Below are 19,209 nucleotides of genomic sequence, written 5' to 3'. Positions count from 1 at the left end.
CAGAAGACAAGTCGTCGGAACCAGCTGCGATTTTGGAATATTGAGAATCCAATCGTGCTGCCGCAACACTACCTGAAATAGTGCTACACCGACCTCCAACTGTTCCCTGGATCTTACCCTTATCAGGGAATCGTCCAAGTAAAGGATAACTAAAATTCCCTTCCTTCGAAGGAATATCATCATTTCGGCCATTACCTTGGTAAAGACCCGGGGTGCCGTGGACCATCCATACGGCAGCGTCTGAACTGATAGTGACAGTTCTGTACCATAAACCTGAGGTACCCTTGATGAGAAGGGTAAATTTTGACATGAAGGTAAGTATCCTTGATGTCCCGAGACATCATGTAGTCCCCTTCTTCCAGGTTCGCAATCACTGCTCTGAGTGACTCAATCTTGAATTTGAACCTCTGTATGTAAGTGTTCAAAGATTTTAGATTTAGAATCGGTCTCACCGAGCCGTCCGGCTTCGGTACCACAACAGTGTGGAATAATACCCCGTTCCCTGTTGCAGGAGGGGTACCTTGTTATCACCTGCTGGGAATACAGCTTGTGAATGGCTTCCAAAACAGTCTCCCTGTCAGAAGGAGACATCGGTAAAGCCGACTTTAGGAAACGGCGAGGGGGAGACGTCTCGAATTCTAATTTGTACCCCTGAGATATCACCTGAAGGATCCAGGGGTCTACTTGCGAGTGAGCCCACTGCGCGCTGAAATTCATTGAGACGGGCCCCCCACCGTGCCTGATTCTGCTTGTAAAGCCCCAGCGTCATACTGAGGGCTTGGCAGAGGCGGGAGAGGGTTTCTGTTCCTGGGAACTGGCTGATTTCTGCAGCCTTTTTCCTCTCCCTCTGTCACGGGGCAGAAATGAGGAATCTTTTGCCCGCTTGTCCACGAAAAGACTGCGCCTGATAATACGGCGTCTTCTCATGTTGAGAGGCGACCTGGGGTACAAACGTGGATTTCCCAGCTGTTGCCGTGGCCACCAGGTCTGAAAGACCGACCCCAAATAACTCCTCCCTTTAATAAGGCAATACTTCCAAATGCCGTTTGAAATACGCATCACCTGACCACTGACGTGTCCATAACCCTCTACTGGTAGAAATGGACAACGCACTTTGACTTGATGCCAGTCGGCAAATATTCCGCTGTGCATCACGCATATATAGAAATGCATCTTTTAAATGCTCTATAGGCAATAATATACTGTCCCTATCTAGGGTATCAATATTTTCAGTCAGGGAATCCGACCACGCCAACCCAGCACTGCACATCCAGGCTGAGGCGATTTCTGGTCGCAGTATAACACCAGTATGTGTGTAAATACATTTTAGGATACCCTCCTGCTTTCTATCAGCAGGATCCTTAAGGGCGGCCATCTCAGGAGAGGGAAGAGCCCTTACAAGCGTGTGAGCGCTTTATCCACCCTAGGGGGTGTTTCCCAACGCACCCTAACCTCTGGCGGGAAAGGATATAATGCCAATAACATTTTAGAAATTATCAGTTGTTATCGGGGGAAAACCACGCATCATCACACACCTCATTTAATTTCTCAGATTCAGGAAAACTACAGGTAGTTTTTCCTCACCGAACATAATACCCCTTTTTGGTGGTACTCGTATTATCAGAAATGTGTAAAAACATTTTTCATTGCCTCAATCATGTAACGTGTGGCCCTACTGGAAGTCACATTTGTCTCTTCACCGTCGACACTGGAGTCAGTATCCGTGTCGGCGTCTATATCTGCCATCTGAGGTAACGGGCGCTTTAGAGCCCCTGACGGCCTATGAGACGTCTGGACAGGCACAAGCTGAGTAGCCGGCTGTCTCATGTCAACCACTGTCTTTTATACAGAGCTGACACTGTCACGTAATTCCTTCCAACAGTTCATCCACTCAGGTGTCGACCCCCTAGGGGGTGACATCACTATTACAGGCAATCTGCTCCGTCTCCACATCATTTTTCTCCTCATACATGTCGACACAAATGTACCGACATACAGCACACACACAGGGAATGCTCTGATAGAGGACAGGACCCCACTAGCCCTTTGGGGAGACAGAGGGAGAGTTTGCCAGCACACACCAGAGCGCTATATATATATATATATATATATATATATATATATAGGGATAACCTTATATAAGTGTTTTTCCCCTTATAGCTGCTGTATCTTTAATACTGCGCGTAATTAGTGCCCCCCCTCTCTTTTTTAACCCTTTCTGTAGTGTAGTGACTGCAGGGGAGAGACAGGGAGCTTCCCTCCAACGGAGTTGTGAGGGAAAATGGCGCCAGTGTGCTGAGGAGATAGGCTCCGCCCCCTTATCGGCGGCCTTATCTCCCGTTTTTTTATGTATTTTGGCAGGGGTTAAATGCATCCATATAGCCCAGGAGCTATATGTGATGCATTTTTTGCCATCCAAGGTGTTTATTATTGCGTCTCAGGGCGCCCCCCCTAGCGCCCTGCACCCTCAGTGACCGGAGTGTGAAGTGTGCTGAGAGCAATGGCGTACAGCTGCAGTGCTGTGCGCTACCTTGTTGAAGACAGGACGTCTTCTGCCGCCGATTTTCCGGACCTCTTCTGCCTTCTGGCTCTGTAAGGGGGTCGGCGGCGCGGCTCTGGGACCCATCCAGGCTGGACCTGTGATCGTCCCTCTGGAGCTAATGTCCAGTAGCCTAAGAAGCCCAATCCACTCTGCACGCAGGTGAGTTCGCTTCTTCTCCCCTTAGTCCCTCGATGCAGTGAGCCTGTTGCCAGCAGGTCTCACTGAAAATAAAAAACCTAAACTAAAACTTTCACTAAGAAGCTCAGGAGAGCCCCTAGTGTGCACCCTTCTCGTTCGGGCACAAAGATCTAACTGAGGCTTGGAGGAGGGTCATAAGGGGAGGAGCCAGTGCACACCAGATAGTCCTAAAGCTTTCTTTAGATGTGCCCAGTCTCCTGCGGAGCCGCTATTCCCCATGGTCCTTACGGAGTCCCCAGCATCCACTTAGGACGTTAGAGAAAAGAAATTCATAACTGCTATCTGAGGCTGTACAGTGGGCATTTGCATCATGCTGTATAATGTGGTTGGCAGCTAAGCTGCTACTTACATTTCTTTTGCCAGGGAACAGCTCCTGTACTCCAGTCCCTTCTCAGAAACTACAGGAGACGGAGGGGGTGGAGCATACTAGGGAGAGGAATCCTGAGGTATCGCGGTCTGTAGCAGTAGCAGCTGTACCTCCTCCGACGTCTGTCATGCAAAGGGAGTGAGGGACTTCTGCAGCCAGCCGTTACTCTTACCGATGCTGCAATCTGATTGGGCAGAGGCTGGTGCTGCTCCCTCCCTGAGAGAGCGAGCTTGGGGCTGAGGAGCAAGACATCGGATGCTCTAATGCACACAGAGTGCTCAGGGGAGCGGGAGTGGGAGGAGCGTCCATCAACGGACAACATGAGGGAATAGGCGGCAAGTTGGGGTGTCTGTAGATGGTGCCCCCACAGGGCAAATGCGCTCTGGGCAAAGCACCATCTGCACACACCTAGTTATGGCCCTGGTTGTAGTGAGTAGTGAGTAAGGTTGAGTGTAGGGAAAAGTGAGGAAGGGTGTAGGGATCAGTGAGGGTGAGGTTATCAAGCAGTGAGGGTGGGTGTAGGGAGCAGTGAGAGGTGGGTCAGTGTAGGGAGCAGTGAGTGAGGGGAGCAGAGAGAGTGGATGTAGGGAGCACTGAGGGTGAGTGAGGGGAGCAGAGAGAGTGGTTGTAGGGTACAGTGAGGGTGAGTGTAGGGAGCAGTGAGGGTGAGTGGGCTGAGCAGAGAGAGTGGATGTAGGGAGCAGTGAGGGTGAGTGAGGGGAGCAGAGAGAGTGGTTGTAGGGAGCAGTGAGGGTGAGTGAGGGGAGCAGAGAGAGTGGTTGTAGGGAGCAGTGAGGGTGAGTGTAGGGAGCAGTGAGGGTGAGTGAGCAGAGCAAAGAGAGTGGCCATAGGGTACAGTGAGGGTGAGTGTTGGGAGCAGTGAAGGTGGGTGGGTGGGTGGGTGAGGGGAGCAGAGAGAGGGTGTAGGGAGCAGTGAGTGAGAGGAGCAGAGGGAGTGGGTGTAGGGAACAGTGAGGGTGAGCGTAGGGAGCAGTGAGCATAGGGAGCAGAAAGTGTTAGTGTAGGGAGCAGTGAGTGTATGGAGCAGAAAGGGTGAGCGTAGAGAGCAGTGAGGGTAGCAAAGAGAGTGGATGTAGGGAGCAGTGAGTGCATGTAGGGAGAAGTGAGTGAGGGGAGCAGAGAGAGTGGGTGTAGGGAACAGTGAGGGTGAGTTTAGGGAGCAGTGAGGGTGGGTGGGTGAGTGAGGGGAGCAGAGAGAGTGGTTGTAGGGTACAGTGAGGGTGAGTGTAGGGAGCAGTGAAGGTGAGTGGGCTGAGAAGAGAGAGTGGATGTAGGGAACAGTGAGGGTGAGTGAGGGGAGCACAGAGGTGGTTGTAGCGAGCAGTGAGGGTGAGTGTAGAGAGCAGTGAGGGTGAGTGAGTGGAGCAGAGAGAGTGGTTGTAGGGTAGGGTACAGTGAGGGTGAGTGTAGGAAGCAGTGAGGGTCGGTGGGTGAGGGAAGATGAGACAATGGGTGTAGGGAGCAGAGAGTGGGTGTAGGGAGCAGAGAGTGGGTGTAGGGAGCAGTGAGTGGGTGTAGGGAGCAGAGAGTGGGTGTAGGGAGCAGTGAGGGTGAGTAGGTAGCAGAGAGAATGGGTGTAGGGAGCAGTGAATGAAAGGAGCAGAGAGAGTGGGTGTAGGGAACAGTGAGTGTAGGGAGCAGTGAGTGAGGGGAACAAAGCAAGTGGGTGTAGGATGCAGAGAGTGGGTGTAGGATGCAGAGAGTGGGTGTAGGGAGCAGAGAGTGGGTGTAGGGCGCAGTGAGGGTGAGTGTAGGAAGCAGTGAGTGAGGGGAACAGAGCAAGTGGGTATAGGGAGCAGAGCAAGTGGGTGACTGAGTGAGGGGAGCAGAGACTGGGAGACTGGGGTGTAGGGAACCGTGAGTGTCATCAGTCAGTGTGGAGCTGCCGAGCCAAGTGTGCGTTAATGCTGCCATTTGCAACCCCCCCCCCTGTAACTCACCCCACACTGCCTCGGTCCGCTCCTGCGCTTCTTCCGGCTCCTGCAATCGTGTGTGTGCCGCCGCCGAGTTCAGGGCAGAGCTCTGGAGCTCTGCATATCACCAAGGCAACAGCTTAGCTGCTACAAAAGGGATACAGGCCACCTGCAGGTGAGAGGGTGGGCGGCGGTGGCAGACTCATTGAAGTGAATATGTGGACTGGATGCGGGGGGCTGCAGCGGCGGGGGAGGGGGGGGAGAAGAGGAGGAGGAAGGAGGAGAGAGTGAGTGCCGGTTGCGCCTGCAGTGCCCATGCGCTGTGGGCAGCGCACACTCGGCACACACGTAGTTACATCGCTGCATATAATCATCACAAGCAAATACTCTTGAGATTAGCAATCTCCTGTCACTAAACCAGTATAATATAAACTGTCCACAAGGTGGCGCTGTGCACCAGATAAGATGGTTCAGTCCCTGCGGTTAGGGTTCCACAGTAGTAGCAGTATTTTCCTCTATTAGATCCTGCGCATTAATGTCCTCCAGAGGGAACTGTGAAGTGAATCAGGGCTATGCACAGCATTTGTATTCCAATAGGGGTTCTGTAGGATAGTGACTAACAATGCATTGCATGAGCTTCCAATAGAGGATGTTGTGGAGCATATGACACGCAACTCAGTGTATAAGTGTATGCTTCCAATAGAGGGTGCTGTAGAGCAGGTACTTCTAGCACAGTGTATGCTTCCTATAGAGGGTGCTGTAGAGCAGGTGCTTCTAGCATAGTGTATGCTTCCAATAGAGGGTGCGGTAGAGCAGGTACTTCTAGCACAGTGTATGCTTCCAATAGGGGGCGCTGTGTAACATATGGATGAGTGCACTGTACTGGCGGTTACCTTCCAATAGAGAGTGCAGTTAGTTAAACTAATGTCAGCATACAGTGGGACACAGAGCAAATAACACAATCCTGGCACACATGTAGTGCTGCAGTTCAAGCAGGCATGGGATAAATGGCAATGTCCATGTTTTCCTTGTAATTAAAGTGGTAAAGGGGAACAGGGGATTCACACAACCCTATCCCTTAAGGATATCTGGTAAAGTGGCTGGTAGGCCCAAATAAATCACACGTGTCCCTCTCCTTGTAAATAGAGCCCTGCTGTGATCTGTCCCAAGAGGGGCTGTGACTTGGAAAGTTGGCAGGTTGGTCACTGTTGGCCTGGATGCCCAAAGGTTGGGGCTGTCTGGGGTGAGGTAGAGAACCTGTGTTGTCTGCTGCTGTTGTTGGCTCCTGTCGGTCACTTCTTCTCACTGCTGCTTTGCAGGGTGACAGCCTCCCGATGTGTGGCATCTCCCCCTTCTGTGGAACACGCTGCTGCTCCTGTGCAGCTGTGTCCTGTCTCAGGCCAGCTCCTGCTGGTTTACTGCATCTTGCTACCCCTGGACTTCTCTCTAACGGGGCTCACTCTCCTCTCTCAGCGGCTCTTCTTCCTGATTCTCCCCACACTCGACCACAGCCAATCAAGGCGCTCCCAGATTCCTGCTCCTGCTGGAAAGCCTCGGGTCCTAGTGCTGCACATATTTTCTTCTAGGTGCCATGGTTGCCTAGCAATGAGATGAAAAGGGTTTTAACCCTTACAGTGTCTGGCTGCAGCTGATTACTCCTTCTCCTGAACTAGGAGAAGGAGTACCCTTATCACAAGTGCTCCGGGCCCCCCCCCCGATGGTTTAACCCGGCCCTACCTGTGCAGTGGTCTCTGAGCTGTGTGATTCATTGACGGATGCTATGGCGATCACAGCTGCGATTGTTCAAGCTGAGGATGTGCGAAATTATGCAAAACAAACCCAGCGGCCATGTACAGAATTTTGACAGCAGATAAAGACCACTTGGCCCATCTAGTCTGCCAGAAGAGCACATGTATTACAGAAAATGTGTATTCTGCGCTTGGATTACCTAAGCAGCTCAATTTATTACTTAAGATACAAAGAAGGGGGGGGGGGGGGAATTTGAGCGCTATATCTGCATGGCACCTGTAATAAAAAATTGGTTAATATCAATGTGTTTACGGCTCCTTTTTTATTACAGGTGCCATGCAGATATAGCGCTCAAATGCCCCTCCCCCCCCTTTTAGAAAAACACATGTACTGTACATGCACACTAGGGTTAATCTTTGAGGGGAGCCAGTTGACCTTACAGTATATATTTCGATTGTGGAAACCAGAGTACCCAGAGGAAACCCATGCAAGCACAGAGAGAATATACAAACTACACACAGTTTGGGCCATGGTGGGAATTGAACCCATGACCTCAGTGCTGTGAGGCAGGAATGCTAACCATTACACCATCCATACTGCCCTAGATCATTTTGATAATCGTCAGCTCAAGTAAATTAATGGGCAAGCAGCATGACAGCCTGAACAGAGACACCCAAACACTGGCACAAGAGGCCTGCATTCAATGCCCACAAATGCTGCCTGACTGTCAATCACTTTGCGTGAAGGTAAACGCTACGAGCAGCATTGCTATTAGACTTTGGCGTATGCACAGTGCAATGCATATGCATGTGTAATTTACTGATAATCGTTCAATTGCAAAAACATCGGCATAACATCCATCATTCCTACTTTTCTTGGTATCATAATCAAGCCTTAGGCCAGTGGTTTCCAAACTTTTTTAAATCACGGCGCACTAGAATATCAGAATTTTTTTCACGGCACCCCTAGGCCAAAAATTTCTTATTGAGAAATTTAGAAAGAAATATTACATTAAGTAGATCGCGTTTATATGTCATCCTTAGGGTCAGTTGTGTGGTGAGGGACAAGATTTGCTTCTGTTTGGCCACATATTTTATGACTGGCAGCCACCAGCACTGGTTTTGCCTATTATATTGACCATAAATAATTTGAATTGGTCCTGGACCACCAACTCAGGGCACCCCTGCAAGTGTCCCGAGGCACCCCAGGGAGCCACGGCACACAGTATGGGAACCTCTGCCTTAGGCAATAGAATGTGTTTTAAAGTGAAAAACACCTGTAATTTATTAGTCTATTGTTTGGTTGATTTTTTGTCAATTTGTCGATCGATTTCAGGACGATTTTACAAATCAACTGTCAGTAAATCTCTTATTTTCATTTATTTTCAATAAAATTCCTGCAATTGTGAGAAAAACTTAACAAATACAAAGAGAACAAATATGCAACAAGTAGAGAAAACATTCTAAGCATAAATGAAGAACCAAAGCAGGTTTGCCAAGGCGAGTACCACAAGAAATGTTCATGAAACATCAGACAAACTGGGACCCAACAGTTTTCTGGACTTCTGCTTCGGATTCCGTACATGATGTGTTGTAAATTTTTGGTTGATTTGTACCTTTAGCAAATCTCCGATTTGCAAAATCGACCAAAAAATCAGTGGAAAACACAAAATCGGTTAAATCAACCTTTTGTAAATAAACTCCATAAGATCATATGATGCTCTCCAACATGGATATGGCCTAAAATGTCTCGGCAACATGCTATGTATGGTTCAGTGTAATCTTTCTGTGCAAAAGTAAAGTAATACAACAAATATACAAATGATAATTAAACTCAAATATATTTATTTTAGTGCGTTCCAATCTGATACCCAGCCCTCCGACATATAATTCAGCATACGGTTACATTAGCTGGGAAGCCTATTCTAATGTCAGCTATTACACAAGAGTTCTTCCGCCTGTGCCAGATGATTGTCCTACCCCAATGGGAACAAAAGGTGAGATGATATACAGTACAGCCATTCGGTTACTATACATTGTATTCATGTTCTACTATGATCTATATGCTTATATTGTGCCTTGCATGGTTTTTGTTTTTAGAAGAAACTTTTTTATTTCAAATATCGTACTGTTGAAAAAAATTTTACATAGCAACAAGCATTAACAATGGAATTGGAATATTCAGGTAGAAAGAAATCACAATCTAAAACAGGAATAGCAATTGTGGGAACTATATAAGTATAGGAACAACAGAGATCTGAGTGGTTGACCCTTATTTAAATCAAGGTAAAAGGTAGCTCTACAATAATTATAAGGTAAAGGGGAGGGGAGAGGAGAGGCGCGTGAGTGGAGAGGAGGGAACGTCGAATTGTGCAGGATGTGTGCCTGCGTTGAAGAACTGACATGGAACAGGCAAACTATAGTCTGTCTACAAGCCTCCATGTCCTTGTTGGAGACAGTCAAAAGAGGTCAGAGGGCACTCCTGAAATGCTGAGAGAGGAGGCGCAATGGGCTAACTCCTTGACTTTCAACCAGGATAACCAGGTAGCACAAAATTCAGAATTAATACCTGAAGAAAAAATGATGAGATCATTTACAGGATATACAATACATACATATATTATACATATAATGATCTATTTTTGAAAAAAATAGTCTTTCAAAAAGGTCGGTTGGGTGAACTCCAAAGAACCAGAACACAGTTTTTGCAGCATTGTTAAAGTGTCTAAGTAGTGATTTCTTCAAAGTGCTGGGAGGAGCATGAGAAAAATAAGAAGCCAGAATCCCAGGTCATCCAGTACTGCTTCCCTGAAAATTAAACCTGCACACTTTTCCCCCCATTTTTCAATCCTTGGAGAGTGATAAATAGCATGGTGATAAAGTGCCAACCAATCAGCTCCTAACTGCTATGTTACAGACTGTGTTTGAAAAATGTCAGTTAGGAGCTGATTGATTGGTACTTTATCGCCGTGCTATTTATCACACTGCAAGGCTTGATAAATCTGGGCCTAAATAACAGAATTCCAAAAGAGCCTAAGCCTTAAACAATCCCACCAGAGGTAGAGAAAGCTTCCATTAGCTGTGTTACATCTCCAGCACCTGTCAGAGACCCTGGGGTACATTTTATGGAGTAGGCGTGGGTCTCTATACCACCAAGATAATACTTTATAGACCGTCGCAAAGGTGGCATGAGTATTTTGGAGGAACTTAACATACCAGGTAAATTTCTCTCCCACACTAAAGTAAAAAAAGGTATCATGTGACGAAGATTATGGATGAGCAAAATATATATTGTAGACATAGTGTGGGTGGAGGCTTGGGTTGAGTGTTGGTGGGGGCTCAGGTAGAGACACATAGGACCTCAAAATAAGCAAGACACCCTGTGAATGTCTGTATGGCTCAAAAAGATCAGGAAGTGTATGACTTGTAAATATTTCCAGAACTCCCAATGTGGTAAGTCCCGGGATAGTCACATATAGCTAAGATTTTATGAAGTCAGGTGGGCTCCAACCCCAGATACTACATCATAAAGCCCCAATCCACTTGATCATGACCTTTTCTGCATCTGTAGACAGAAAAATTTAGTAAGACTCCGACTAAGAGGCAAAATGGACTGAATTTTTAACTTCGGTGGTAATATTTGTAGCCTCGTGGCCAAAAATTAAGCTGACCTGATCTTCATGAATCAGCTGCTGGAGTAAGAGTTTTAGGTGACCTGGGCTCTTTCTGGGTGGGAAGGGCAATATTGCCTGTTCTTCCTCTTGCAATAGAAAAGTTTGTTCAAGAGAGTTTATGTCATCTGTTGGTAATGTGGGGAAATAATAGATTGGAGATAGCTTGTGACCGCAGACGTCCAGTTACGATCTTCACTCTCGCCCACTACTAAGTTATAACATTTAGAATAATAGGGCTGGAAGGAATCAGCGATCTTCCCAGTCTCATTTGTATTGTCCACTAGCTATCTTTTATAACATTTATAAATGTGACGGTGTATTGCTCTCTAAGGCCTTAGCGAGTAATCACCCCAGTTTATTACCCCATTGATTGTTAAGTGTATTGTTAAATAGTTTATTCAGAAATACCAGAGTTTCACCAATTCTGCAATCTGAAAAGGAGAAAGAGAGGTATTTTTGGGATTTATATAGTATTTGAATTTTCACGAGTAAGGTCTTACTTTGCTGAACCGTTTACTTTTTTCATGTATGGCAGGAGCCCAGCTGAATGCATTTCCCATAACTTTAAGACACGCTTATGTGCCTCCCACATTGAGAAATGTGAGAGTGATAATTATATTCAGTATACTCATCCAAAGAGGATTCTAATTGTAACCTACAATATACGTTTTGTACGGGGAGAGCATTAAAACACCAAATACAAGGCTTCAGTGTGGGTTGTGGGAGAGAGAGAGTAAGGTGCACAGGAGCATATCCTGACCATGTGACAGGGCCTATTGTAGAGTTCTGCAGTAAGTGGAGGTGACAACACCTTAAAAATGGTCAATCCATTAATATACCCAATGAGGATGGGAGTATAATATAGCACAGTGGCGTGTGATAATCTCCAATTGTCAGTCAGCACTCATGTAAGGTACGACTATTCTTTATTGGGATGGCAATGTACCTAAGTTCAATTAAGATAACCTCCCGCCACAATACCCTCCAATAAGTTTTCTTACTTCTCTAAAATAGTAGATATAATTGTGAGTTGAGTTTGTTAGTGGCGTATATATTGAGGAAAGAAAATTGCTGGTTGTACAACTTGCACTTCGCTTAAAGGCCTCTACTCTCTACCAGTCTATAAGTGGGCATATCAGTGATGGGCAGGCAGGGCTGTGCAAAGGATTCCCGGAACAGGATAATTAGAGGGGGCGTGGCCTAATTGCAGGAAGTACTTTTTATGCACCGCTGACCTGCAAGAGAGGGGACACGATCAGTACCAGGGAGGGGACACGATCAGTGCAATCACTCACCACCCCCTTCCAGCCAGAGGAGACTGCTGCACTCAGTACAGCAGCCTCCCTGGACCTGCCGGCTGACAGCTAAGGGAAGGGTGCAGATGCCGGCTGACATGTAAGGGAAGAGTGCACCGGGGAGCAAAGACCCAGGCCCATTCAAGAAGCCTGAGTAATTAGTACCCCCCCCACCACCACCACGCACACACACACACTTGGCACCACTGTGGGCAGGTGTCTGGCAACTAGAATGGCCACTCCTATAATTTTCCAGTCAGTATTGCTACTATAAAGGGCATGAAGATAGTAATGGTTAGGGAGTATCTTCTTTTTATTTGGCCATAGAGACCGCAACAGTTTACAGTATTTCTCAGGGACATCAGCTCTTTAGCGTTTATAGTAACAATACGTAGAGAATCTTTCAGCACAGCCTAAAGAGAGTAGAGTGAAGAAACACATAATCTTGAAACACACAATTGATACAAAGGAAAGCAAGACAGTCAAACCCCACAAAGTAGGAAATAGGAGGGTAGGGAAAAGGTGAGGTGAGGGAGAAGAGGGATGAAAGAGGGTATGTGGGAAAAGGTAATTTAACATTAAAAACATAAACAAGAATGAGAGAACAATGTATAAAAAGTATGCAGATGCACAAAGACATCAATAGAACACTTTACTGTACCTGAGTAACATGGGAGAAACAATCATCACCATGTCCAGGGGAAACTAAAGCTGCTGTAGGGGGGCACAGCATAACAGTAACAGCAATAACCCAAACTGTATGCAGAAAAACACAAATTAAGCAGGGAAATAAAATTCCTGCAATTGTGAGAAAAACTTAACAAATACAAAGAGAACAAATATGCAACAAGTAGAGAAAACATTCTAAGCATAAATGAAGAACCAAAGCAGGCTTGCCAAGGCGAGTACCACAAGAAATGTTCATGAAACATCAGACAAACTGGGACCCAACAGTTTTCTGGACTTCTGCTTCGGATTCCGTACATGATGCCACAATTCCCTCTCCACTCAAGGAGGAGAGCACATAGCATGGTGGCAGAAAGCAATCCAATCAGGGAAAAGCTTATAGGATAGCAATCCAATCAGGGAGAGCTATAGATTGAATACCCAGAGAGGAGAAGAACTTTTCAAGATCCAATGGTGTGCAGAGGAAGTGAGCTTTGCCATTATTTTGAGCTTGGAGGCTGAACGGAAAACCCAAGCAATATTTGAAGTTGTGCTTGCAAAGGTCATCTGTGGGAGATGTTAAGGCTCTCCATTGTTGTAGGGAGTATCATGACAAGTTTTGAAATATATGAATTTTATGACTGTTAAAGGCGGTGCAGTCGAGCTGGTGAGATTTCCTCGGGATAGCTTTTGTTTGATGGAAATAGTCAGCAAATAATGTTCCTAGTCTTGTCTGAGGCTAGACCCCTGCTAGGATCCAAGCCTAGAATCTCAACAAAGATCTTCGTAAGAGCATTAATTAAGCTGGACTGAGAGATGTCCTCTAGAAAGTCACAAATACAAATATTATCATGCTAACTTCTATTGTACAGATCATCCACACAAGACTACAACATGAAGCTCTCAAGTGACAACACAGTCGCTCTAAGCTGGGTGTCACATGCAGGACTGGTAGGCCTCATTACCGTGCCCAGTGTAGTTGCTATATGGCATTTTGTCTCTCTCCCAGGATGTCAGGATGTGTCTCACGTGGTATTGCTGCCCAAGACTGTTATTTTCCCCATGTGGAGACACAGGGACATGCGCGCAGCCATCTTACCTGTAATACGCTGCCCATTGCTCTACCAATCTCTAACCTGATCCCCTGCACATGACTCCTGTGATAATAAGTCTCTCCCTGGCCTTGGTCCTTTGACAAAACAACTTTGCTGTAATCTGCTTACTAGCATCATGTGTGCAGTGGTTCCAGAGTTTCATGTCCTCTCCACCCTATTATTATAACCAAGTTTTAATATCTACATGGGGGGAGAGTTATTAAACTTTCTAAAAAGGAAAAGAGTTGTTGCCCATAGCAACCAATCCGATTCTAGCTATCACTTTCTAGCCTCTACCTACTATATACATAATATCTTGATTCTGGATAGTTGCTGTGGGCAAAACCTCTACTTTTCTTTTTTAAGGCTTGACAAATATCCCGACACTTAATGACACACCAAATTAGTTTTCCTTTTAAATATAGGTGCTGTATATGATGTTTCTGTTGGCTGGATTTAATGGGATTTTTGCTGAACGCATGTAGATACATTGAGGGCACTGGAACTGATTCAGTGGTGTGCCTTTGTACACAGCAGTTGTGCAAAAATCTGCAAAATCTGCAGGAGGCATCTTGTGCAAAAATACACCCACTACCATCTTTAGTAATCAGTCGCTTGTGTTGGAAGAAGTAGGAATGGATCCACTGTGTGAACTTTGTCAACCCTCAGGTTTCTCCCCAAACACCAGCAGCATGTCAGTCATGCTGTGGCTTTCAGGGCAATGCAACGTTGCAGGACCAGATCTGCGCCTTCTGCTCATGTGCAGATCAAATAACATTGACAACTGCATTAATATTGAATTAGCGTCCACATGTGAATCAGCCCCCTCTGGCCATTTATCCAGATTGCAAAGGACATCCCAGAACTGGTCCTGACCATCTTACACTTCTGTGGGTACTGATCATTTTCCTTTAATTGCTAAATACCGGTTGAGTATCCCTTATCCAAAATGCTTGGGACCAGAAGTATTTTGGATATCGGATTTTTCCGTAATTTGGAATAATTGCATACCATAATGAGATATCATGGTGATGGGACCCAAGTCTAAGCACAGAATGCATTATGTTTCATATACACCTTATACACACAGCCTGAAGGTCATTTAATACAATATTATTAATAACTTTGTGTATTAAATAAAGGTTTGTGTACATTGAGCCATCAGAAAACAAAGGTTTCACTATCTCACTCTCGCTCAAAAAATTCCGTATTTCGGAATATTCCATATTTCGGAATATTTGGATTTGGGATACTCAACCTGTATTTTGTATTATGCAAAAAATCTAAATAACAAAAATCAGGCCCTGATAAGAAATGATTTAACACTACAGTTCAACTATGCACGTACAATCGCACAAAGCAGGTCATTTTTCTTTATAATTATAACGTTGCACTTGTATATTCCAACGTTCCTATGAAAGGGAGTATGTAAAAGGGATGATATGGGTTTAACTTTGGAAGCTGGTGCATTACACTTGCCTGCTCTCACGATATGTTAGAGTGACTTCCAAATTTAGGAGAGAGTAGATAACTGTCCAAGATGTCTTCCCCAGTGATGTGGTTGGGATTGGGTTGTGATGATGCAATTTGTCACACCATTACAACCGCACTGCTTGCTGCATGATGACGCAATTTGTGGCATTTTGAACTGGGGAAGGGGCCATGATGATGCAAGTTGTGTCTCCGTGTCTCCCACACCTGACCCTTGAACCGCCCCCTCTGAGCTCTCCCAGAGGGGTGCAACAAAAAGTTACGTTTGTTTTGCTGGTTTGGTGGAGGAGGTTGGGGTAGCATTGTCCCGATTTTTCTAAATTTGAAGCTTTGGGTATGTTTTGGGTATGATTACATTGAGAATATGCTAAATGGACAAGGAAATCCTATATTAATAATACAATGACATGCATACCCTGGATTTCTGCTCATTTCTTAGCCACATGTCTAGAGCATGAATTAAATGTGCACAGAAACATAGGATTCTTGTCTTTATTTCAATTAGCATAATATTTGTTTGTTTTTTTAAATTTGAAGTTCAAATAACATGTAGTGTATCAATAATGGCCCTCATTCCGAGTTGTTCGCTCGGTATTTTTCATCGCATCGCAGTGAGAATTCTCTTAGTGCGCATGCGTAATGTTCGCACTGCGCATGCGTCAAGTAACTTTACTAAGAAGAAAGTAATTTTACTCACGGCTTTTTCGTCGCTCCGGAGAACGCATTGTGATTGACAGGAAATGGGTGTTACTGGGCGGATGTACGGCGTTTTAGGGGCGTGTGGCTGGAAACGCTACCGTTTCCGGAAAAAACGCAGGCGTGTCTGGAGAAACGGTGGGAGTGCTTGGGCGAACGCTGGGTGTGTTTATGACGTCAGCCGGGACCGAAAAGCACTGAATTGATCGCACAGGCAGAGTAAGTCTGGAGTTACTCAGAAACTGCTAACTCGGTTTTGATCGCAATATTGCGAATACATCGGTCGCACATTTAAGATGTTTAGATTCACTCCCAGTAGGCGGCGGCTTAGCGTGTGTAACTCTGCTATAATCGCCTTGCGAGCGAACAACTCGGAATGAGGGCCCATATGTACACATTATGTATGTGATCTGTTATTATACACTGATAGTGGTTTCTATACTTTGTTTAGGATTGTTAGGTAGTGAAGTGTTACCTGATTATTCTTCCATGTGTATTCAGAGAGAAGCTGAAGATGACACCAACTGTGTTTAAAAATAATACCGGTCACTTCAGGGGGCAGTTAATTGTTTCCTGCAAATGTGGAAAGCATTTCCTGCCTATTCTTCCATGGTGCAATTAGAAAAAAACGTTATGTTCTTAGTGCAAGAGGTTTAAACTGTAGCATTTATTATGTTTTATCTTAGTTTTCATTGAACAGTTTATTGATTTTACAGCAGCCCAGTAATCTGCATTCCCTAGCATGCCTGTAATGTGTGGGAGCTGTAACCACAGAGGAGACGACTAAATATCTTATGGTACACATTGGGAGATATGTATCAAAGCGTCAGAAGAGTGGAGAAGTTGCCCATAGCAACCAATTAGTTTTTCCTATCATTTTATAAAATGTACTTGATAAATGATAGCCAGATGTTGATTGGTTGCTATGGGAAACTTCTCCACTTGCCCACTCTTTAGTAACTATCATACATCTCTCCCTTAGCTTTTAACAGCAAATAATTGAAATAACCTGCATAATAATGTACATTACTGTAGTGTCTGTGACTTTACCTAATGATGGTGGAATTGCTATGGGAGAGTGGGAGCTTACAACAGGAGGCCCAATCCACCACAGCACATTGCATGGGATAGCCCTGGCCCTAGTAGACATCCACTAAAGTGACTAAGTGGGAAGAAAACCAGTTGAATAGTAACTGAGTACATATGTAAACATAGGGGTATATTTACTAAGGTCCCGATTTTGACCGAGATGCCGTTTTTTCATCAAAGTGTCATCTCGGTAATTTACTAAGCAATAATCACGGCAGTGATGAGGGCATTCGTAATTTTTTGGAAGTCCAACAAAAAAAATACGAATGAATACACCATCGGTCAAAACGCGGCTGTTTAAGTATGAATCTCGGTAATTTACTAAGAAGTGCAAAGCAAAAAAAAAACAAACACTGCCGTGAAAAATTACAACTCGTAAAAAAGTGCTAAAAAAAAACAGACCTGCTTTTTTAATCCGTGATTGTATAGGCATGCAGGGATCCATGAGATCCGTGCATGTATATCAGTGGGAAGGGGTGGGAAAGTGGTTATTTTCTTTAAAAAAATTGCGTGGGGTCCCCCCTCCTAAGCATAACCAGCCTCGGGCTCTTTGAGCCGATCCTGGTTGCAGAAATATGGGGAAAAAATTGACAGGGGTTCCCCCATATTTAAGCAACCAGCATCGGGCTCTGCGCCTGGTCCTGGTTCCAAAAATACGGGGGACAAAAAGAGTAGGGGTCCCCCGTATTTTTAAAACCAGCACCGGGCTCCACTAGCTGGACAGATAATGCCACAGCCGGGGGTCACTTTTATATAGTGCCCTGCGGCCGTGGCATCAAAAATCCAACTAGTCACCCCTGACCGGGGTACCCTGGGGGAGTGGGGAACCCTTCAATCAAGGGGTCCCCCCCCAGCCACCCAAGGGCCAGGGGTGAAGCCCGAGGCTGTCCCCCCCATCCAATTGGCTACGGATGGGGGGCTGATAGCCTTTTGTGAAAATGAAAAGATATTGTTTTTAGTAGCAGTACTACAAGGCCCAGCAAGCCTTCCCCGCATGCTGGTACTTGGAGAACCACAAGTACCAGCATGCGGCGGAAAAACGGGCCCGCTGGTACCTGTAGTACTACTACTAAAAAAATACCCAAAAAAAGACAATACACACACACCTTGAAAGTAAAGTTTTATTACATGCATCCACACAAACATACATACATACTTACCTTATGTTCACACGAGGGTCTGTCCTCTTCTCCAGTAGAATCCATGGGGTACCTGTTGAATAAATTCTACTCACCAGATCCAGGGTCCCAGGCTCCTCGTAGCATGCATTTGTAATCCACGTACTTGAATAAAATGAAAAAACGGAGAGCCGAGCCACGCACTGAAAGGGGACCCATGTTTGCACATGGGCCCCCTTTCCCCGAATGCCAGAAACCCACTCTGACTGATGTCTAAGTGGGTTTCTTCAGCCAATCAGGGAGCGCCATGTTGTAGCACCCTCCTGATCGGCTGTGTGCTCCTGTACTGTCTGACAGGCGGCACACGGCAGTGTTACAATGTAGCGCCTATGCGCTCCATTGTAACCAATGGTGGGAACTTTCTGCCCTGCGGTTGACCGAAAGTGACCTCACCGCTGAGCAGAAAGTTCCCACCATTGGTTACAATGGAGCGCATAGGCGCTACATTGTAACACTGCCGTGTGCCGCCTGTCAGTCAGTACAGGAGCACACAGCCGATCAGGAGGGTGCTACAACGTGGCGCTCCCTGATTGGCTGAAGAAACCCACTTAGACATCAGTCAGAGTGGGTTTCTGGCATTCGGGGAAAGGGGGCCCATGTGCAAACATGGGTCCCCTTTCAGTGCGTGGCTCGGCTCTCCGTTTTTTTATTTTATTCAAGTACGTGGATTACAAGTGGATGCTACGAGGAGCCTGGGACCCTGGATCTGGTGAGTAGAATTTATTCAACAGGTACCCCATGGATTCTACTGGAGAAGAGGACAGACCCTCGTGTGAACATAAGGTAAGTATGTATGTATGTTTGTGTGGATGCATGTAATAAAACTTTACTTTCAAGGTGTGTGTGTATTGTCTTTTTTTGGGTATTTTTTTAGTAGTAGTACTACAGTTACCAGCGGGCCCGTTTTTCCGCCGCATGCTGGTACTTGTGGTTCTCCAAGTACCAGCATGCGGGTTAGGCTTGCTGGGCCTTGTAGTACTGCTACTAAAAACAATATCTTTTCATTTTCACAAAAGGCTATCAGCCCCCCATCCGCAGCCAATTGGATGGGGGGGGACAGCCTCGGGCTTCACCCCAGGCCCTTGGGTGGCTGGGGGGGGGGGGGACGACCCCTTGATTGAAGGGGTCCCCACTCCCCCAGGGTACCCCGGCCAGGGGTGACTAGTTGGATTTTTGATGCCACGGCCGCAGGGCACTATATAAAAGTGACCCCCGGCTGTGGCATTATCTGTCCAGC

At 46.0% G+C, this 19,209-nt stretch overlaps 1 protein-coding gene across 1 annotated transcript in view; it reads left to right on the top strand.

The window, feature by feature from the left end:
• Positions 1 to 19,209, top strand: part of PTGS1 (prostaglandin-endoperoxide synthase 1) — a 271,507-nt gene that overhangs the window by 112,831 nt on the left and 139,467 nt on the right. The window contains exon 5 of the mRNA XM_063936924.1: positions 8,643 to 8,786. Within this exon, the coding sequence (XP_063792994.1) occupies positions 8,643 to 8,786 (144 nt within the window). The remainder of the gene's footprint in view (positions 1 to 8,642; positions 8,787 to 19,209) is intronic.

This window comes from Pseudophryne corroboree, chromosome 8 (genome assembly GCF_028390025.1).
Source record: "Pseudophryne corroboree isolate aPseCor3 chromosome 8, aPseCor3.hap2, whole genome shotgun sequence".
Lineage (NCBI taxonomy): Eukaryota > Metazoa > Chordata > Amphibia > Anura > Myobatrachidae > Pseudophryne > Pseudophryne corroboree.
Note: the sequence above shows the minus strand (reverse complement) of the source record. Positions and strands in the feature narration are given on the sequence as shown.